Here is an 18,382-nt window from a genome sequence, read left to right as displayed (position 1 = left end):
ACAGGCTTTGGAAGTAGGGAAAAGCCAAAAATGACATAATGTTTTCAAAATTTGAATGAACCAAACTCACTTAGATCTGACCATTTGGTATAGTTATTTAACCTAGAGTGATGAATCTAACCAACGTGCTGAAATGTTTATTCATTTGGCAAATTACAAGGTTTCTAGATGCAAGTGCTGGGTTCCTCTTAATGGCAAAAGCAGAGCACAGGCAGAAATTCTTGTTGCTGAGCAGAACAGATCAAAGAGGGAAAGCAGCATAACCTACAGAAGCCAGCTGAGTCTAAACACCCAGGGCTATGACATCTCACATTTAGTTCTGGCTAATTAAAAAATGTGCTTCCCCCAGCACAATTAGTCTAAGGAAACCACGGAGAACTTGAGACAGCGACAGAGGGGGATTGTTTTCTGAGCTGTGCAAGTCTCTGCTGTAGGTTTAAGAACTACTTGAAAGCAACAGGTCACCCCTCTTGCTTGCACAATGGCCAGCTTGGACAATTCAGACACTGGAAGATTCAGTCTTGGTCTTGCCAGTCTGTGAACATTCCAGAGTGTGTGGCCTCCCCATTTTAGGTGTGGCTAGGAACCATTTACATCATTGGCATAAATACTCTGTCAACTCTTGTTCATGATGGGAACAGTCACACCATTGGTCCTGGCACACATGGTACCTCAGCCACCCTCTTCAAGCCTGACCACTTCAGCACCTACCAAGAGGCCAACGTTGCTGCCCCTCCTTTGCTGGGCAAGTAAGGGCAGGATTTTGCTTGGCTGCTGGCAATGAAATAGGATGTACTGCTGTGCATCAGACACGTAAGTGTTAACATTAATTGCATTCCTCAGCAGTAGGGACTGATAAACCAGTTCAGACAGAACAAGAAACAACACCCCAAACTTGGCCAAAATTCATGATTCAGATGGAATTCTGATCTTCCAAATTCAGAATAGAGGAGGAAACCGACACCCCACAAGAAGCTCTGTTGTTGCTGAAAAGCCAGCAAAACTATAAATGGTGGCAGCCCCTTGGTTGTGCCCCAGGTACGCTATGCTGGACAGAAATCTGCTAATCATAGAGTGTTGTGATCAGTTCAGGGAAAACAACAACCAGGATAAATCAGCACACTAGGCTTCCCAAGCTTCCATCAAAACAATGTGAGGTCCTTGTACTCCCCAGGCATGTTCATTACATTAATAAAGCACTGTGGGTGTCTGTGGTCCAGCTCCTATGGATTTTACCAGGTATAAGATAATGACCATGCTTACAACCACCTTCAGAAAAAACACTCCTACTGCTGGCCAAGCAAATCCTCCACTTTCTATTTTTTGCCTTCAACTGTCCTCAGAAGGACACAATCATTCAAGAAAAAAACAGTTTTTCTTGACAGTTATGTCAAGCACACCCTCACGTCGGTTGAGTTTATGTGCCTGCATTTCAGACAAAGCCTGCTCAAGCAGAAACTGAGACAGTTCTCCTGACTGCTCAGCAAGGTGAGCTGGGAGTCTGTAGTCCATGCTACAAATCTGTATGCTCACCTGGCAATCCTCCCACATATGTCTTCACTGCTGACTGCAAAGAGGTCTCCAAGATGGCCAGGCTGTCCTTTAACTCAGAGATGGCCAGTTCACTCTCTCCCGCTATTCCATCTACCCTCAGGGATAACTGATCTCTATTGAGGAGGATGTCCACAGAGTGTTCCTTCTTATCGCAGAGATTTATTGCCAGTCTGGACACAACCGTGTTCTCCAAGGCCACTATGATAAACTGGACAACAGGGGAAGAAAAAAGAAGCAATGAGCAGAAATATACCTGGCCACACTTATCCAAGACCACAATGACCCCACTGTGGCCTTGTTTACAAAGATTTTGCAAAGCCACCACTGAATTAGCCTTATTACTATTGCTGACTGTGTTCTTTGCTCGTTTGCACAGATGAAAATACGATGAACTAGTGGGACTAATCATTAGCTATAGCCACTCTCTTCTCAAAAATAATCCATAGTGCGTCTTACAGAGGCATTTATATTGCCCTGGAGCAAAATAGACTAGAGCTGCTCTACCAGAAATGAAATGGCTTGTGAGTTTTAGTGAAATTATTCCTGATTTATATTCATGTAATGCCAGAATCTAGCCCTTTATTATGAATACTATTAATTCAAGAGCTACAGAACACCATCATAACTGGTACTTCATGGCACCTGGAACAACACCTAAGCCTGTTTCTTGACTACCTTGGGACTATTACTGATGAGCTCCAGAGAATGGGAATTATTTGCTAGTGCCATTAAACAGCTTCTATACCAGAAAAACATAACAAAATATGCCTATATTCAAGCTTCAGTTCCGGCCTTTACCTAGACAACATCCTAAAAGGACTCCCAAGTAGTGTCTGAAACGTATCCCTAAGAGGCAGAATTTTGATGCAACCAAGCACCTCAGTGTCAGACTGGTGGGGGCAAATAACCAGGCAGGTAGCAATCCTGATGACTTTCAGTTCCCAGGAAATAATAAGGAACCTTCTCTAGAAAAATGCTTAAGTCTGTACCTGCTGTTTCAGTTTCTTTGTGGAGTGATAATCAATCAGAGATAGTGATAAAGGGACAGATGCTTCTTCTGTAACTAGAGCAAACAACATGCCAGTATCTGTTGCTGGTTGAATCACAGCATTTACTTCTATTTCCCAACTTGTCTTGCTGTCATTTCCAGAAGAAGGTTGCACTGAAGAAAAAGAAATGCATAGCATGACAAACTAAGACTAACATGTCAAATAAATAGGCTGTCCAATTTCTGCCTGGAGAAGAGGATAGATAGATAAACATATGGAAGAACTGCCACATTTCTTTTACTCAGAAAAATCCCAAACCCTCCAAAGTACCTGAACATAAAATCAGAGGAGAGCATCACATCAGTTTCCTCTTGTTACTTAAGCTTTTTTATCACAAAGCTTTATCACAAAGATATTCCAATTCCCATGGCTGTTAATCTAACACATTCAAAGGACTGCTGCAAGACAGAGTAGCCAATTTTTTCATCATTCTTGACTGTCCAAAGATAATTGAGGAATCTAAGTCCAAATCTGACATCCAGGAAACATTTCTATGAAAGCCTGTGTTAAACTGAAAAAGGATATAAATGCAGTACACTGATCACCTACCTAATCACTTTCTGATCACCAGCCCCTCAGAAGCACGAGATGCTTTATCTCACCTGCTGAATTCTGAATTAAAGTCTCTAACATCTTTCTGACTGACTCAGTGCCCTTGTAATTTTAAAGTTAATGCTGGCTAAAAAGAAAGATTTCAATCCTGTTTCTACAACCTCCCTTCATAGAAGTATTAGCTTTGCTGGTTCAGCACATCTTGAAATATGACAAATAAGTTCTTTATAAAGCTTACAAAGCAACTTTGTAGAAAACAAACAAAAGCTTACAAAGCAAGTTTGTAGAAAAAAGAATATAAAAATGAAGGTGCTGAGGACTCATCTCTGCCGAGTGCTGCCATTTACACTTCAGATGCTGCCTTGTCTCTATGCAGCTTCTGAATCCATGTGGTAAATGAGATGATAGATACCTGATACTCCCTAATTTATAATAGCAGAGCAGAAAAATCCATATAATGATGCACAGAAGTCTTCTCCAGAGGAGGAATTGCACACACAACTAAAATAGATGGTTGGCATTTGTATGGGTTTAAAAATACTAGCAGTTGACAGCACATATAAACAGAATAATCCAGAACAAAGAAAAGGTGCCTTTCTGAGTGCTAAATTAGTATAGGTATGTTTGCTTTGAAGCTTACTGTATCTAGGCCAATTTCATTCAGTTTGTATCAGAGATACGCTTAGTGTGTTTGTCCCAAGTGTAACAAATACCACCCAGGGACTGAAAGTGAATCTGATCTTGAATATTTTGCTTCAGACAACATTGATTTTCTGTCCATCATAAACTCAAGATATTGCACAATGGCTTGCAGCTCTTCCTGTTTAGGAAAAAATAGCAGATAGGGCTGGAACCAGCAACATTGCTGACAGGAATGTGAAACCCCTAGTGCTGAAGATGAGCTGGAGTCACCTTGGGTATGAAACGCATTACTAGAGCTACACAGAAAGAACCTTATTCTTGCTGAGCATCATAAATAGGCCTTCCTTCACTATGAACCACAGATTTAGCTATTCCCACTTCGCCCACATCTGCCAGTCTTTTCTGCATCGATCAACACTGAGCTCGGCATACGTGCATGTTCTAAACTGCTTATTAATCAAGTATGGTTAGTGGCAGGACAAGAGGCCAGGAATAAAAAAAAAAATAAAGTAAGTACTTACTATAAGTAAGATTAAACACAGCAAAACCTCGGCCAGGATAGAAAGACCCACGTCCTGCTACAGAAAAGCACTGCATTTTTTCATTCATTTTTATGGTCTCTTGGATAGTGGTGTCCTCCCCATTCAGCCAGTTCCATGCTCGCATGCAACCATCCAGTCGAGGGTTTATCTAGGAGGATAAAGACGTATCTCATGCCTCAAGCTACTATGCAGTGAAGAATAATTGATTTTGGGTGCAGAGGAATCCTGAGTTATATTATGATATCAAATGGGGAAAATCATTTTGACATGTTATAAACATGCAAACCAACTGGTAGCAACTCCAATCCTGCAATCCCAAGCAAGTAAGTCATCAGTATTCCCCAGGAAAATCCCTTGAGAACAGCTTGTCTCCACAGGACAAAAAGGTACAAGCTAATGCAGGTACTGATTTGGTTGTATTGATCCTGTTAGTTGCTTTCACATGCTGTACATCATTAGCCCAATTTACTCCTAAAGCTCTGTAGCCAAAGCTATGCAACCCCTGTAATTCTGCATTGCAAATGCTGGGAAGCTAATTTGAAGTTAAAAACCCCAGTCCTTTGTGTCATTGCAAACAGTCTTCATGACACACAAAATGTTGGACCTGATCATGGTGTAAGTTGTTGGGTTCTGACTTAAGGGAGGGGTGCCTGAGCCACAGGATGGGCACACTACTCTGTACACACCTTGTTTCTTCCAGCTTCTAGCTATGTTATCCTGTACCAAATGTCAACATTAAAATGTGAGACAGTATGTAAAGAGAAGTCTCCTTGCAAAGCATCTAAATCAGCACCATTACGCTCCATTAATTGAAGTACAGAAAGAATTAAGTGTCTGAGGTAGGATAAAAAGCCTCAGAAGTTTTTGGCCCTCAATCCTATATTTAAACCACACCCCGAGTTTAATGTTTCAGACAAGCAGTGGCCCTGAATGACTTCTTGTGAGGAACAGAAGCCTTCCTCAGCTGCTACACTCCCAATCACGGAGCTGCAAGCCTCTCACCTCATTTAGAAATAAAGAGATGCCAACTTGGATTTGAAGGTGCCAGCTTTGTGTGTAGCGGACATTCAAACAGCCTGAGCAGCAGCTGTTTCATCATCCAGTCTCACCCAAAGTGTGCCTTAACTCCTACTCATATGTCCTATCAACTTGAATTAGGACGAAATAAAGAAAAATAACCTTCCATTTTTTTCTTGGGTCATACTAAACTGAAAGAGCAAAAGCAGGCAGCAAATGGTGATATGCTACACACGAAGTGCAAACTTCAGTCACAACACAAGGATTGTCCCCAGTGCTTTTTCCAAAATCAAGTGGGTACCCTCACGCAGCAGCGTGTCTACTGACCCACTGGGGCCACTCAAGGTCTCCAAGCCAGCATGACTACCAATAATTCTCAAGGCTTTGTCGTGTGCTCCAGTTTTGCTGTGTCCTAATTCTGCAGGCTAAAGGTGGCATACATCTCACTCAAACTTATCAAAAAATCAGGAGTCTCACCTCTGCTACTCCCTTAGGCTCCCTCTATATATAGTCAATGGAGACAAAGCTGTATGCAGAAGGTGATAATTTCACCTGTTTCAGGGCTGGCTGAGCTGTTCTCAGGAAGGACCTACATTACCCCAAGAGAAGATGAAATCAAGGCCTTCAGGCAAGCAAAACAACATAAGTCATCCTGCTGTACTTACTGGTAGAATAAGGTCCTTTGTTTTGAAAGGAATGCCTCCTACTGTCAAATTCAGCTGATACAGTCCTTTGTCTAGAGTAAACAGATCCCCTGAGACAGCTATTTTCATAACTGCATCCCTGTTGACTTTTATAACCAAACTTCTTTGGAGTTCTTCAACAGAGATCTGAAAAAGTAAAATTGCAAATAGAATAATTCATTATATAAACAAATCAGTATTTGCAGCCTCAACTAAAGCTTTTAAGTTACACTCCACCTTGATCTGTAAATTTTTACTCTAGGAAAGCAATGTGGGTTTCCCATAATGGCAAAGGCCACCCAGCTATGTCAAAACAGATACACAAAAGTACAACTATATGGCATTTGTAGGTTGCTCTATGCAAAATGTAAATGCAACAATAAGTTATTAATGAGAAATGTTCTATTGCAACTGCACATGAAAGAAAAAGCTCAAAAGACAGATCAGAAGATGTCTTTTGTTGGACCAATGAAAGATAATATAGAAGCCTTGCAGTCACACTGAGTCTAGTCTTTGAATTGTGACCTCTGAAAAAAAGGAACAACAGAAGATGTCATATTTAAGAGGACAATAAAAATGTGTAATAGGCAATAATTTTTCTCTCAAAATGTCTCTGCAAGTTTTGCCTCCATGTCTCTGAACTTCTAGGAAGATTTTATCCCCACTGACATTTCAAAAACGATTTCATAATTTTAATTATGACCAGGTTGCAGAGAGAAGCACTAGAAAGCAGCCAGCTCTGTGGAGGGAGAGGAGCAGATGAAGCACAAAGCTGATATGCAGCAGATTCTGTGCCTTGGGACCTGGGTTCTGCTACTGATGGGGTGTTCTGTTGCCGTTGCAGAAGACAACCCCTTTCTTCCCACAGAGGAGAAGAAAGGAGCACATCTCTGATATTTCATTACCTTAAACACAGCTCCTTCTTTCCCCTCCATGACAGATAGCTCATCTACCCACTCATTACCTTATTGCTCTCTACAACTGCCTGAAAGGAGGTTGTGGAGAGGAGGGTGCTGGCCTCTTCTCCCAAGTGACAGGGGACAGGACAAGAGGAAGTGGCCTCAAGCTCCGCCAGGGGAGGTTCAGGCTGGATATTAGGAAAAAATATTCATGGAAAGGGTCACTGGGCACTGGAACAGGCTACCCAGGGAGGTGGTTCAGTCACCTTCCCTGGAGGTGTTTAAAAGATGGGTGGATGAAGTGCTGAGGGGCATGGTTTAGTGTTTGATAGGAATGGTTGGACTTGATGATCCCGTGGGTCCTTTCCAACCTAGTGATTCTGTGATTCTTCATTAATACAGCTGTGTTCCCTGGGACACTCAGACACTGCCTCCACCAGTAAGCCACTGTATAGAAACAAGTATTTATTTCAGCAGCTGTTTAGACTCATGCTTCCCTCTCCCTGCTAATAAGCCAGGTTATGAGCATCTTTCCCTTTGCATTTCAAGAGTAGTTGCCCCAAAATTGCTTCCATCAGCCATACTGAGTTCTATCTCTCTGTGGCTGTAATGTAAAGGCTGACAGGGTTCAGCAGATTTATTCCTGGACATTCCCTTTGGATTGCAGTCTTCAGTAATGAAGATGAAGGGCATTTGTTAGACAGAAAGCTTATCCGCAAAACATATGTTTTTTAACTTCTCCTGTGGATCCCAGTACGGCCTGATTTAGATTGCTAAAATACTGTTTACACCTGGTGTGTTGCTTCACGCTGTATCCTACAGGACATGAATTTACTTGTCTGAAACTTGCTTGTTTAAAGTGGCATGCACACCTCCCCACTGCATTCCATGGAGGCACACAAACCAGGCTCAAACAGGCTTTTTTGGGGCATTGGCAGGCTGTAAAGTCCACACAGTGGGTGGGAACACAAGCCCACAGGTTCTGGCAGCCACAGCCTGACTGGTTTAGCTACACTGGCTATCAGACACCTCTGTTTGGTGTGACAGTGACCTCTGCCCCAATGCAACAGGGTGCAGAGCACACCACAAGGAGCTGGCACTGACCATCTCCCTGTTCCTGGCACAGATCACAGGCAGACATGGAACAAACAGGAATGGGACAAAGGTGTCTGCAGAAATGCCCCTACCATGCATACTCTGTGAAGAAATACTGCAATACTGCAACTCACAAGTCCACTAAAATTGGAGAACCTTCTAAAATTTCCTTAGATTGTATAGAAAGTAACAACATGTAATTTTTTTAAAACATAGTCTGAGTTCTTAGCTGCTTCTGATCATTAATATAAAAAACACCAAATCCATGGATAGTCCCGTAGGAGAAGGGGTTAACCCTAGTGGCACCATTTAACAAATTCTAGTTTAGGAAATGGAAATTACATTCTGCCTACTTCTTTCTGCCCTCTGGTAATTTCAGCTTTGTATCCTTATATTCAAAGCTTAATTGCTGGAAGCATTTCAGCAGTTAGCAGACTCCTGTAATTCCTACCTTGCAATTAGCTGCTGCCTGCCACAGTGTGCTCAGGGACAGTCAGATGGGTAGTTCTCATGGCTAACAGTTCCCATACGGTTAACCTTAACGGCAGTCAACTCTCTGTTTTGGATTCATGCCCTGGATAACTCACAGCAAAGAGCCAGTCTGTCTATTCTTTGACGAAAAGAAAGTGGACAGCACTGAGAAGGGATGGGACTAGAGGCAGCCACAGGGTTAAAGCCAAATATGAATCTGCTTGTGATTGCTTAACCTTCAGGTCTGACCTTTAACAGCGTAGGTAGGTTATTATTTTTGCTAACCATACTGTCCTTATGCCAACTAAACACTGAAAATAAGACAAAATGATGACTCTTTCTGGAAATGCAAAACAAAAAGAAGGCAAGTGCATTCTCCACTATCATCCGTACATACATGCCACTTTATCCTGCTGGATTACACACAAATAACTACTTTAGAAGTTTTTCCTGAGGCTTGCTGGTTTGTGTTTTCAGTGCTGGGAATGATCATTTAAAAACAAATTAGGAGGGATCAATATCAGAGAAAATATTTAGGTAGAAATATTGGCCTGAGGTTTTGCAAATGCCTTCAAATTTCCGTAAAACTATGCAACTTTTGCTCAAGATACCAAAAGGTATCCACTGCTGATACTTTTCATCATGTTTTGATTTTTAGTAGACATTATTTTCTTTACCTCCTGAAAGTTAAATAGCAAAATTACTATTTTCTCACAGCTCCTATAAAGTTCTCCCAAGTATCCAAACTCCACTGTTCTAGGCCTAACCAAAACTAAGGGCTTGATCCTGTGCATACTGAAGTCCAGACTAAAGTTCCCAAACTGCATTTGAGTCTGGACTGTGACCTTGGAAAGTTGTTGGGGTTGCGCGTCACAGAAGGTGAGAGTGAAAGGTCCATACTTAAAATGAAAAGTGTGTCTACATGTTTTATAAAAGGGGACAGGTAAAAAGGAATAATCCCTCCCTCCTCAAGAGTATTTCCCAAATTAATAACCATGCTGTCCAAAGGAAAAAGGAGAAATGATGGAGGGAATAAAATGAAGGAGTAGAGTTATAGTTGTACGGCTCAGTCATACAGATTAAATGGTATTATGAGACAGAAGTGACACTGGATGTCAAGCAGAAGAGAAAAAAGTACCTGCAGGGTGGAAGCAAGGAATAAGAAAGGAGAGCAGACAAGGGAGAAATCAGCAGCACCTCAGTAATGCAAGCAGTATCCCAAGTCTCAGAGATGAGTCAACCATGAAGTCAAGAGGCTAAAGGCTCCTTCCTCCTGCTGCCTTTTATCTGTAGGTACATCCTCCTGTCTTTAGCTTGTATCACGCACAACATTAACAGTTTCACTTTGGGACGCAGTCACCAGAGCTATGGCTATCGACTTGCTCCAAGCAAGCACTCCTGTGCCAGCGCTGCCTGGTTTTCTCTCCTCCACTCATGCCATACCGTGTCTATGGCAGCTGCCACGTCCTGCTCAGCCCTGTCGCAGCACCCACAGCTCAGTCTGCACTGTCCCAAAAAGCTTTGAGGAAGAGTTTCCTGGGGATTTATGCAACCTCTAAAAAACTGCACCAGGAGCGTATTGCTGCAGACACTCAACCATGCAATTTGTTGGTTATTTTACAGATAAGAGCCATGACACCGCTGGCTGGCAGGAGACCAATACTCTTGCCTAAAATTGATACTTACTGCCTTCTCTACCTGCAGAAAGCAAACACAGCCTTTGTTAATCCCCATAAATCCTATGTGCCTGAGCATTTTTTTATTACTTGAAGAAAGAAAATACATTTCAGCTATTATTTTCCCCCATAATACCATGGGAAAGTTTGTAATTACTTGATAATGAGGTCTGGCACTTAACAAGTACATTACACTGTATTAAATGGTTTAACATGGTAATGACTGCTTTTTGTAAATCCCAAGTCACCCCAGTGGCATCAGCTCTGCTTTTCACATCTTCTCTTACCATCCTCCCTGTGCAGGCAACTACAATTGCCGTATTTCAAATTAGCAGAACAAATCTTACAACAAATTTAGTAAGAACTGACTTGAGGCCATTCCTATCTGTAAAGATACAGCACGTAATACATTTTATCTACGGCTTTGCTGAGCCTCTACAGCTCTCCATTTGAAATCTAAAATTGCTTCAGTGGCAGTAAAAGAACTGAGCTAAACACCACTTTATCTGCTGGAAACATTACCAAATGTCAGTAGTTGACAGTGAATGCACTGAAGGGCTTCTTTATTTATTCATTAGAATATATTCATGAGAAACAATTTTTTTCCCACCTTTCTTCTTTAATGAATAATCCTGGGGTCTTTTATCCTAAAAAATTTATACCAGAAAATTATTCACAATTAGCACTATCCGTATGTTTCATATGTGTGCTAGCTGAGAACTTCTATCCACTCCCCAAGAGACTTAAAAGTGAGAAGATCCAATTAAGTAAGAAAAAATGAAAGGGGAGGAAAAGGCATAAGTGAGAAGATGCATATATAAATTGTTAATCTAGTGTAGATCATACTACAGGATGCTTTTCCTGTACTGTTACTGTTACAAGCAGTAACACCTATGATATGTTCTGAACCACCAGGAGATGTTCAGAGAGACCATCAAGAACATGAAGACTTACAAGCTCCAAGATGCAGTGCATCACCTCATGAGGGTGCTGGGATTATGTTATTAGTAAGCAGAAATCTGCTTCATTTCTAATAGACCCCGATATCTTTACAAGGGAAATGGATGGGTTTGTATATAAACAAGCCTGAGTAGTATAAAAAAGGATACTGGAGCATAAGAGATTTGTGAAGGGCTCTGACAATCTGAACCCTGTGATTAAGCAAATAAACAAGGAGATGAATAAACAAAACCTACCATATAGCAAGAAAACCACCTTTGGAAACTTCCTTAGGAGAACAGCTACAGAGTTCCTTCCCTTTTACTCTCTACCAACCCTCACCCAGAGGGCATCTTCTCAACCTAAAGTGAAGTGAGCTTAGTACTGTTGCATCCCAGAGGCTCTCTGTCTGCTCTAGTTGTGCAAATTAGTGATATGATTTAGTTTATAATGAGTAAAAATATAATTAGTTAGGACAAGCCTTAAAACATTTAATGTATGGACACACATTGAATGGATAGGTGGGTTGGAAAAGCATCTTCTCAAAAATACACAAATTCTAGCTGCACTTGACAGACTGTATCAGGAACAAGCCAAGAAAGGGTAAGATCTCAGCAGTGGTCTGGACTCACAGTTTGCCACATGCCGTGGTTGATAAGCGGTCCACTGCTGGTCACACGACCTATTCCATTGTACTTCAGCTGCAGCTCTAGCCGTCCTTTGCGCAGAGCCAAGACTACCCATGAGCTGTCTTGATGGCCTCCAGCAAAGAAAAGGATACCTTCAGGATCAAAGGTTCTAAAGTCGAACTCAGCCACAAGTCTGACCGCACAGGTGCCAAGAAATAAATTAGTTATGCAGAGTTCAAAAACCACAGAGTACTTTCCATTCAGATATCATCAGTTCTATCAGTTATAAAGCTCCATTAAGACATACTAGCTTTTAATGCATTTCTGAAAGACTTAAGCTGCGGGGATGGATTTTAAAGTAGCGTCAAGAAGAATGAATACATTACTGTACTTTAGTAATTACCCCAGGGGCTCTGTAGTCAAGGTTGTCTTTCTCAATTACTGGTTTGGATAATGTTTTGCCTTACAGGACCCCATAATCCAAACAAATAAGATGATCATAGGAATAATTATATTGTAATGACTTAACTCCATTGCATGCGCGAAAGCCAGACATGACATTTGACTATTATTCTAAGCTGTCCTCACCTTGTCAGTTGTTTCCTTTTGAAGCGCAGCCTGATAACAGGAGTGCCGCTGAACATCCTCCCCAGGTACAAGGATTTAATACTTTTTTCAACAGCAAAAGGCACACATGGTATTATGTTCTATAACCAAAACACATTTTTGAGTGCTAATTCTTCTCACACAGCAGAAAGAGAAACAGAGACTATGCCTCCTCTTCTTTTCTCATGTAGCTGGTATACATATAGCAGGATAAGGCACTTTAATGTTTATACTCTCAAAATACTGTTGTTTTGGTACAGAGAACATTTCCTCTTTCCTTCCCTCCTCCCTCCTATATGCCTTGGAGGAACGTTTTCCTGTTACAAAAATGAAATCATACTCATAAGGTACAGCATAATGTTTTCTACTGCAACATTGTGCCTGCAACAAAAGATAGGCTAAGAACCTGCTGTTGGTTGGGTTCTGCAGAGGCAGCCTGCTCCACTAAAGCCCATCCAACTCAAATGCCTGGAGGACAAAAGTGTCAAGTGTAAATGCTGGTCTGTAACTTACACCATACACCCTGAGACCTTCACACCATCCTATTGGGTTTAACTCAGAAAAGCTTGGGCCACCAGAGGTAACTCATAGCCAGACATAGGGCCAGCAGGGCTATTGGTGCCACACTCTTATTAGAATGGGGACAAGAGGAGCCTGAGATGAGAGACTTCCAGGAGAAAGTTTCTTTTTGTGAGAGCTACTATCCCCAGCTCATATGACCTTGCCAGTAGGATTTCTTCCTGCTGGTCACTCAGCTCAAATGCCTTTGGTCCAGAGCTTCATCAGTTATTCTTTATTGCAATGTAAAGGTCTGTTCTGCAGTTACAGCAATGAAGACTAACATACCTCACATGTATTCATGTCCTGGGAAAGTTTTACTCCTCCTCTGCCATCGCAATGACAGGTATAACTCCCTGGTGAGTTGACACAGGTCTGTTCACAGAGATTTTCTTCACATTCATTTATATCTACACAAAAACAGCAAATGAGAGAGGAGAAAGCAGAAACAGAGTTTGTTTAAACATGAATCAACTGGGGGAAAAAAAACCAGTATCAGTATTATTTTGTAGCATCTTTCATTTGAGCATCGCCAAGTGCTCTGCAATCAGTACTTACCCTATGCCGCATCTTTACAGGAAGGAAGAGTTAGAGCTAGCATCTGCACAAATCTATGTTCACAGACAGATTCCAGCTTCCCATAGATACACAGCAAGTCTGTGGGAAGACTGGAAGCAGAGCTCAACTCCATGTCTTCTGGTTCAGAGCCCTGGGCTTTAACTTTAAGACAAGACTTCCTCCCTTCAGGCCCCTTCTCTTTATGCCTGTGCTGACTGGCTCCTGCTCCTTCAGTTCAGGTTCAGTTCAGGCACTGCTTGTTTCACTGCTACTCAGCAGCTGTATCCTCAACAGACAAGTAAAAGCTGAGTTTCTCATTCAGTATTTTCTTTTTTTTTCCCCTTTGGCTTGTTTCTATCCGCTTCAAAAACAAATGCAGGAAAACATATTGTGATGGCCCACAGGGATCTCTTCAGGCACAGATAAACACTTAGAGGTAGGGCTGGTTGACGTGTGAAGCATGTCGTTATGTTAGCTTAGACAAAAGGCAGGGAACAATGCTAGTTTTGGAATACTTTCAAAACTTACTCCGTTGAGAAAGCTTGCAGGCAGTGTAGCCAGCAGAACTGTGCATGGTTCCAATGCATATTAAGCTCCTAGTTCAGAGTAATACCACAAGACAGGTTTTGAAAGAACAGCAGCTACTGCTCTGTGACTTTTCTTGTCCTACAAAGAGAGACAGCAACATGCACAGATGCTTCTGAGCTTCCACTAGATCTCGTACTTGTCATAAATTCAAGAAATCTCAGCACTCTGGCGCCTACAGCTTGATTCAACTCATCAAAGATGACTGCAAACTGTAATCTCACTCACAACTAGGGAAAAGGAACTGAAGTCCAGTGTGTAAGCAAGATTAAAAAGAACCAAACAAAAAGCTTTAATTGAAGCCTGAAATTAAACTTCTGGGGTTTTACAGCTTTAAATCATGTAATGGATGCCAATATGATATTATTCCATGAGCTTACCCTGACAAGTCTTCCTCAAGTTGTCATACTTGTAGCCTGCACCACACACACATTCATATGAGCTTATTAAATTTTTACAATGAGCTTCTCCACAGATATCTGTTGATGCTGTGCACTCATCTATGTCTGCAAAACAAGCAAATAAACAACACTACTTCAGATGAGTATAATCACTTCATTGTTCTCGCACTGGAGAGGGATCTGGGTCAAATGATCCCTCTAGTATTTTGGTAACTGGAAAAATTATATTTTAAAGAATCTAACTTTAGGATTAGTTATAAGAAGTGACTTCAGGCTTTCAAAACCAGTTAGTGTTTCTTTAAGCCACTAAGTAGTATTGTAAAAACAGTGCAAAGTGAGCCAGGAGAAGTGTAGAACAAAATAACTCTCACAAAACAGAAAAAAACCCCACTCTGTTCTGGGGTCTGAAACTGGGTTAAAAAGCAGCACTGAGGAAAAGCAGTATGATTTTTACAAAAAGACAAAAGGAACACACAGCCCATGGAGCATCACAGATTTCAGTACTCCTTCCTCAGACAAGCAAATCATCCTATTTCATGCATTCAAAAAACTAAAATCTAAATCTGCTGGCCTGTAGTGGCAAAGGGGGTTGAGGCAGCCAAATTTATCACAAAGAACAAGTCATGTCTGAGAGAAGTTGTGGGGTTTCACCATGAAGGCAGGCAATGGACTGAAACTGGAGGTCCATAAAAAAGAAGTATCTTTCTCACATCTCAGCTGATACCCAGAAAAATGTTGATGTGGACAAAACGTTTGCACTGTCCTGAGAGTTTAATATAGAGTTTTGCTTTCTAGTACTTGTTAAAACCACAAGTGCATGTTATACTTGGTGATTTTCCCATGTATGAGTGAACTGGCCTATGCATATACGCTGCATTCACACTGCTCTAGTAGCCAGTTCTAGGGTATTATACAAATATACAGACATATGAAAACAAAGGTATTTATGAACCCACTTGGAGTCCACCTGTCCATGCAAACCAGCATCAAAGGACAATTCAAAAGCAAAGCTGGTTCTCCTAAGCACCTGCTTTCATTAGAAAGGAGTACCATGAAATATAGAGCTTAAAACAGTGGAAATGACAAAAAATAAAATCCTGCTCTTTGCCTTTTTGCTGGTAGCATTAATATGTTGTTCAGATCAGGTGTGTAAACTGCTTAGAACTATGTCATCACATCCACCTGTAAAAGGTACATTGAATTGCGTGGTTTTGAGATACACATAACTTTAACAGACACACATGATCATTAAGGAGCTTGTGCCTCAGCATGCAGCCTCCTAACATTTTTAAAATCTCAGTTGCTGAAGTTCAGTTATGTAAATTCATTCCACAGTTTCAATCAGACACTAGAGATCCTCACTTCCTGTTCTCAGCTGCTGTGTAAAACTTTTGCCAACCTTCATAGGGCTTTCCTGCAGCTAGTAATATTCAGTTGCCCTGAATTTAACCAGCTGCATCTATCTGAATCCATTAGCTGCTGCACATACCCAGATTTAGAAACGTAAATGAAAATAAGGAACGCACGAAAGAAAAACAAATGGCTCATATACTACAACACTGTGAGCCTGGAAAGAATCATAACAGTGCATCTGCTGGCCCTTCCTCCTTTCAATGTCAGGATATGAGGACCGATCAGCTGAACCAATTTAGTACAGTCCAAGCCACAAATCCTCTGTGAATCATGCCTGTGTTATTATATTGGAGAGCTGCACCGTGTGACTGCTGACAAGCCCAAGCATGTAATGCTGGCTGGAGCACCCAACACAGCCCCAGCAGAGAGCAGCTAACAGAAGCTACCACCAAGTCTCTGATGGGTAAGGGAGTAGACCAGGGCTGCTCAGTGTAACCCAGCTCTCTGAAATACAGTCATAAGTCACTAAGCATCCGCTGAGGTGAACTGAGAGGCCCAACAAAGCTTACCTTCACATGTTTTGCTGTCTTTAAGAGCGTAACCGCTGTAGCATGAGCAACGGTAGCTGCCTAGCTTGTTGAGACAGAGCTGGTTACAGCCGCCGTTCTGTGCTCTGCATTCATCAACATCTAAGTAAAAATAAAGCGTTACAGTCAGCCGTTACAGAGTGGGATAGGCATTGGGAAGGAGAATGACCAAACAAGAAACATTATTACAGCTGCAATACAATGATTACAAAAAGCACAAAGACTTCATTCAAACACATCAAGTACCTTAGCTCAAGTTGATTTAATTAAAAAAAAACAAACAGAGAAGGAACTGTAACCGAGCGCTCTGAGAATGCAGAGGAGTATCTTTAGTCACTGTGGAAGTGAAGAAGTTTGTTTGCAGAAGCAATCTAATTATAACTAATGTATTTTATACCATAACTAACTTTTAAAATGATACTATGAGAAGTAAGCTCAGGATGAAAGGTTTAAATAAAACAAGAACAATATATTGTTACTACTACAGACCTCATGGGAACACAAAAAGTTTTAACTTCACAGCTATTGAGCGGTGAAGGCTAAGCAGTGCTGCACTGATATTAGCAGCAAAAGCCTGAATTTCACCACCTATGTGCCCTAACTGCTCATTATGTCCTCCTTGTATTTGGGACTCTAGAGTCAGCTCATGAGTAGACAGCACACTTCATGGCATTTTATAAGAAGAAGAGGGGATATGCTTCAGACTGATACGTCGATGAGCTCTCAAAGATGATTGTATAATACTGATTAGACAACTGCCTGGAATGCTTGTGTGTGATCCCATAACCTTCCCACAATATTTACTTCAGAAGGAAAGGCTTTGGGTCTCCTGCTGTCTTGGTTTTCCACAACTCTGGACTGGCTGAATGTGATTTCTGGCAATTAATATTGGCAGGCAGAAAGCAGGCAGAAAAAGAAACCAGAAAGCAAGAGGAGGGAAGATAACTTTAGTGTTTCAGAAAGGAATACAGAAAACCCTCTTGGGCCCTCAAACTTCTTGCATAAATAATTTCTGCCTGAATATTGTCTTTGGAGTTGGTGGAAATACTCTGTGGAATGTAAGTGGACACAAAATAAGGTCCTACTTGCAAGAAGTCTTTAACAAACAAATTTCATCTGCTTATGCATCATCAGAATCAGACTGGTCATCTGCCTGCTGAAAGTCACTGTTCCCATAGCAGGAGTGCAAGAAAGGAAGATGGGGCTCTACAGGCTCTGCAGTCTGTGATCTGTTACATCAGGAAACAGTGGAAGCAGTTCTCATTAAAAAGCCACAATAACCCTATTTCTGCTGCCCCTTTCAGAGGTGTGGGACAGAAAGTCAGAATGTAACTTCTTAGGTTACCTTGCTAAGAACAAGCTGAGATCCATTAAGGACATATAAAAATGTTGATATGACAGGGTTATGTGATTTGCAGAAGGGCAAAAACACTAGTGGTGTATAATCCAGGTTCAATTACATGACTTTTTAATTATGCAGCACAGTGCCATTGATCATTTGAGAATACAGCAAAACCCAATGCATCTTTGTTCTAGGCATAATAGGTAGTGAAACCCCATTACCTTTTTCACATGTTTTTCCTTGCCAGCCACGCTTGCATGCGCAATAGAAGTCCCCCTTGAGATCTTCACATTTGATGGTACCCTCTTTGTGACAAGGATCAGGAGAGCACTGGTTTGGCAAATCTGATTTATATAAGGAGTAAAAAAAAACCAAAACAAAACACAACAATACATTGAAGTTACTAACAAACAGGTGTTCCGCTCTCATTAAAAGTGAAGAAACTTCAACAGTAATGGGGAACCACTATCAGAAAAACTCACACCTGGCAACACTGGAAGCTAATTCTTAGTTCTCATTTGCTGAACAAGCTGTGCCAGGAATTTTGCAGAGCACGTGCACTGGAATTCATTTCATTGCAAAAGGGAGTGAGCTACCACCCCCATATCTGAAGGGCACATCTTGAAAGAAACAACTCAAAGTAG

The 18,382-nt window shown here is 41.4% G+C and overlaps 2 protein-coding genes across 2 annotated transcripts in view; one reads left to right on the top strand and one right to left on the bottom strand.

Annotated features, from left to right (window-relative positions):
- The window catches only part of TMCO3 (transmembrane and coiled-coil domains 3), a 225,146-nt gene extending 221,402 nt beyond the window's left edge, over positions 1 to 3,744 (top strand). The window contains exon 13 of the transcript XR_011339200.1: positions 3,733 to 3,744. The gene's annotated coding sequence lies outside the window, so the exon portion shown is untranslated. The remainder of the gene's footprint in view (positions 1 to 3,732) is intronic.
- The window catches only part of GAS6 (growth arrest specific 6), a 45,858-nt gene that overhangs the window by 2,440 nt on the left and 25,036 nt on the right, over positions 1 to 18,382 (bottom strand). Inside the window, exons 5-14 of the mRNA XM_069878002.1 lie at positions 17,960 to 18,082; positions 16,379 to 16,498; positions 14,436 to 14,561; positions 13,201 to 13,322; positions 12,337 to 12,455; positions 11,752 to 11,941; positions 6,022 to 6,186; positions 4,319 to 4,487; positions 2,544 to 2,716; positions 1,534 to 1,762 (exon numbers count right to left, since the gene is read on the bottom strand). Of these exons, the coding sequence (XP_069734103.1) occupies positions 1,534 to 1,762; positions 2,544 to 2,716; positions 4,319 to 4,487; positions 6,022 to 6,186; positions 11,752 to 11,941; positions 12,337 to 12,455; positions 13,201 to 13,322; positions 14,436 to 14,561; positions 16,379 to 16,498; positions 17,960 to 18,082 (1,536 nt within the window). The remainder of the gene's footprint in view (positions 1 to 1,533; positions 1,763 to 2,543; positions 2,717 to 4,318; positions 4,488 to 6,021; positions 6,187 to 11,751; positions 11,942 to 12,336; positions 12,456 to 13,200; positions 13,323 to 14,435; positions 14,562 to 16,378; positions 16,499 to 17,959; positions 18,083 to 18,382) is intronic.

The sequence above is a fragment of the Phaenicophaeus curvirostris genome, chromosome 1 (genome assembly GCF_032191515.1).
Source record: "Phaenicophaeus curvirostris isolate KB17595 chromosome 1, BPBGC_Pcur_1.0, whole genome shotgun sequence".
Lineage (NCBI taxonomy): Eukaryota > Metazoa > Chordata > Aves > Cuculiformes > Cuculidae > Phaenicophaeus > Phaenicophaeus curvirostris.
The sequence above is the reverse complement of the archived record's forward strand: the minus strand, read 5'-3'. Positions and strand labels throughout refer to the sequence as shown.